Here is a 3,840-nt window from a genome sequence, read left to right on the forward strand (position 1 = left end):
GCTCCTGCCTGGGGGTCCCGCTGCGTTCTCCCCTCCGGCAGTGCCAGTCCCTTCCGTCCGAGGGAGCTGGGGGGTCAGAGGCCGGCGCCCGGTCCGCGCTCAGCGTTACACCGACTCCGCAGTCGGCATCGGTCCGTGAGCATCTGCCCGCTCCTCCCCACCCGGCCCTCTGAGTCTGTGAAGGACACACCTCACCGCCCGTTTCCTTGCAAGTTTAACGCATTTAAGCTTAACCCATATCAGTCCCAGTGCGACTTAGCAGACACTTAGAAGCAGGAAAGGCACCTGTCCGCGCATTAGCTAAGGTGCCTATTTGGGCGGGATTTCTCCATCTCACAATCTGTATAGTTTGGATTATGCTGAATAGAAGTTTTTTTAAAATTTTTTATTGATTTTTTACAGAGAGGAAGGGAGAGGGATAGAGAGTTAGAAACATCGATCAGCCGCCTCCTGCACACCCCCTACTGGGGATGTGCCCGTAACCAAGGTACATGCCCTTGACCGGAATCAAACCTGGGACCCTTCGGTCCGCAGGCCGACGCACTATCCACTGAGCCAAACCGGTTAGGGCTAGAATTTTTTTTTTAAATTAAAAATTTCTGTCTCCATCAGTTCATTTTTTTTTTAAGTTTTATTAGGGAATAATTGACATACAATAAACCACTTGTGTTTAAAGTGAGTTTGAATTGCGGATAACCTGTGAAGCCATCATACCATCAAGACAATGGACATAGCTCTCAGCTCCAAAAGTGTTTAGAAATTTAAATCCTATTTTTGTCATCAACATATCCCCTGAGTGTTTTCCTACATTGCAAACTGATCCTGGTGGGCGTGTTTTAGGGCCGGGGTCCGCCCTTAGCCGGGGCCCTGGTTGGGGGGCTTTGCTTTTGGGGACCGAGCTGTGAGGACACCGGGCTTGGAGTCGTGTGGCTCGAGTATTTGAACCGCAATCACATGTAAGGTTGTTGCTAAATTATCCTTCCTGGGAGTGCCTCTCTTGCTCAGCCTCTTGCCAGCCCAGGCTGTTCTGTCTTTCGCAGCCTCTGTTCTCTGGGCAGGCTCAGAGGGCAGCGTTGTTGCCTGTTCCTTTAAGTGGCTGTGGTGGCCAAGGGGTTCCTACTTCTGGGGGGCTGCTGCCTACCTCCACCCCAGCCCCAGTCCAGGCCTGCTCCAGGGCCGTCTGATCCCTACTTCATGTGACAGCAGAAATGATCCTGCTGCCGCCGCCACCGTGGTTGCCAGGAGGGCGAGCAGGTGGCAGGGCCATTGGTCAGCGGCTGTGTGGACGGGAAGCCCTGGGCTGGGGTTGGCCAGATGGGCAGTGCGGGGGCACTGAGAGGCCATCTCAGGTCGCCTGCCCACAGCTGCTCTGCAGATCGGGCACAAGACCAGGGCAGCCTGCCTGGCCAGCATGGCTCAGGGGTTGAGCATCGACCTAGGAACCAGGAGGTCACGGTTTGATTCCCTGTCAGGGCACATACCCGGGTTGAGGGCTAGATCCCCAGTGTGGGGTGTGCAGGAGGCAGCCAATCAATGATTCTCTCTCATCATTAATGTTTCTCTCTTTCCCTCCCTCCTTTTCTCTCTGAAATCAATCCTATATAATAAAAGCCTAATATGCTTAAGTGTCTGGTCGTCCGGGCGGCAGTTCAACCAAAGTGTAATATGCTAATGATATGCTAAGGCCTTTCAGCCACTCGCTATGACGTGCACTGACCACCAGGGGGCAGATGCTTCGACAGGTAGGTTAGCTTACTGCTGGGGTCCGGCCAATCGGGACTGCTTGAGATGGGCTGGACACGCCCTGGAGCCCTCCCGAGGTCCCTCCTCAGCTGGCAACCTCCCGTCTCCCTCCCCGGCCCTGATCGTGCCCCGGTGGGGTCCCTCGGCCTGGTCTCTGGTCTGTGCCCTCTCGCAATCCGGGACCCCTCAGGGGATGTCAGAGAGCCAGTTTCTGCCCAATCCTGCAGGCCAGGCCGAGGGACCCCACTGGTGCATGAATCTGTGCAAATATGTTACAAAAAAAACAAACAAAAACCAGAGCAGCCCTCCCAGGTGTGGGCCGGGAAGAACTGCTGGAAGCCTCCTGGGCCCGGGCCCCTGGCGTGTTCAGTGAGGAGGCTGGCGGCCTTTTAAAAAATATATTTGTATTGATTTCAGAGAGGAAGGGAGAGGGAGACAGAAACATCCATGATGAGAGAGTCATGGACCAGCTGCCTCCTGCACGCCCCCACCGGGGATCGAGCCCGCAACTTGCTGGCTCCTGATCGGAAATCTAACTATGATCTTCTGGCTCATAGGTCGACGCTCAACCACTGAGCCCCGCCGGCCGGGCCTGGCAGCAGCCTCTCACACTGCTGCCTGAGTCCCCGTCACAGGCCGGCACCTGTATTTACACGGAGACACAGCTCTGTGCATCTCCAGCCCCTGCAGCCAGGGGTCAGTAGCAGCTCACAGCCGGGAGGAGCACATGGTCCCTGAGACTGGGCTGGCGCTGCCTTGCCAGAGAATGGGCGCCGTGGTCACCTCTGTCCCCTTCCAGACCCCACTTCCTAGGTGGGTGGACGGGGCTGGAGCTGGGATCTCAGCGGGAAGAGCAGGTGCCGCAGTCTGTGGCCCTGACCCAGAGGGCGTTGGGCCTCCCCTCTGCCTGAGCCCCGCTGGTGTCCACCTCCCCCTTCCCCGCTATTCTTAGCAGCTGAACTCAGGGCAGAGCTGGCTGACCCGAGACGGCCCTTCCTCCTCTGAGCATGTGCGGGCCACGCAGAGAGCGTCCGGCGGGGCAGGTGGTGGGCCGTGTAGGTTGGTACAGGACAGAGCCAGCCTGCAGCTCGGAGGGCTGAGCCCTGCAGATGCCAGGCGTGTCTCACTCCACACGGGCTTCCCTGGCTGGTGCCCCCGAAGGGACCGCAGGGCTGGGGTCCAGGGCTGACTCGCTGACCTTGGTGCTGACCACATGGGGTCAGTGTTGCTCCCAGCCTCGCTCTCCAGGCAAGATCAGCACAGCCCCTTCGAGGGCGGGCGGGTGTGGGCCGCACAGGGAGCACGTGGCACTCCCCCCCCCCCCACGCGTCCCCGACGCACAGCTGCTGGTGCTTCCGCAGACCAGGGAGCTGAGGCTTAGCGGACTTTGTTCACAGCCCTGAGGCGGCACCAGATGGGACATCACTTTTAGTTTAGCAGCTAACCTCGCCCTCTGATCCCAGCACGCCAGGTTCCGGGGCCAGACACGACGCTTCTTCTGCAGTCTCGGCCGCCTCCTCGGGAGCTTGGGGGGCGGGAGAAGGGGGGTTAGTGTCCTGGGCTGGTTTCAGGGACTGGGGGCCCCTCGCAGCCTCTTGCTCTCCCCAGGAAACCCCTGAACTTCCAGAACCTGCCAGAGCATCTGGACCAGCTGTTACAGGTGGACAGTGAGGATGAGGAGAGCCAGGGTACGTGGCCGCTTCTGCAGTGGGGTTGGGGGAGCCAGGCCGGGCCCGGCAGACCCTGGGGGTGTCTTGGCGAGCTCAGCCCTCTGCGTTCTCTCAGACCTGGGCCCGACCACACCCTCCTCCTTGCAGGGCAGGTGGAAGGGCGGCTCGGCCCCTCCACCGTGGTCCTGGACCACACGGGCGGCTTCGAGGGGCTGCTGCTGGTGGATGACGACCTCCTGGGGGTGAGTGAGGGCGAGGCCCGGCCGGCCCAGCCCGGTGACAGCTCACTCAGCTCCTCCCAACGTGGGCCCTGGAGTCCTCAGCCCCACGCCCTCCTGACATCCCCGCAACCCTCTTGCAAGTACTCCAGCCCCAGCCTCTTCCCAGCAAGGCCATGAGCCTCCTTGAGTGACACACGGGCCTAGCC

The 3,840-nt window shown here is 59.8% G+C and overlaps 1 protein-coding gene across 1 annotated transcript in view; it reads left to right on the top strand.

Moving 5' to 3' along the window:
- The window catches only part of RNF123 (ring finger protein 123), a 26,986-nt gene that overhangs the window by 2,969 nt on the left and 20,177 nt on the right, over nucleotides 1-3,840 (top strand). Inside the window, exons 3-6 of the mRNA XM_014538995.1 lie at nucleotides 944-1,231; nucleotides 2,596-2,600; nucleotides 3,352-3,431; nucleotides 3,561-3,675. Coding sequence (XP_014394481.1) covers nucleotides 944-1,231; nucleotides 2,596-2,600; nucleotides 3,352-3,431; nucleotides 3,561-3,675 — 488 coding nt within the window. The remainder of the gene's footprint in view (nucleotides 1-943; nucleotides 1,232-2,595; nucleotides 2,601-3,351; nucleotides 3,432-3,560; nucleotides 3,676-3,840) is intronic.

This window comes from Myotis brandtii, unplaced genomic scaffold (assembly GCF_000412655.1).
Source record: "Myotis brandtii unplaced genomic scaffold, ASM41265v1 scaffold207, whole genome shotgun sequence".
In the NCBI taxonomy this organism is placed as follows: Eukaryota; Metazoa; Chordata; class Mammalia; order Chiroptera; family Vespertilionidae; genus Myotis; species Myotis brandtii.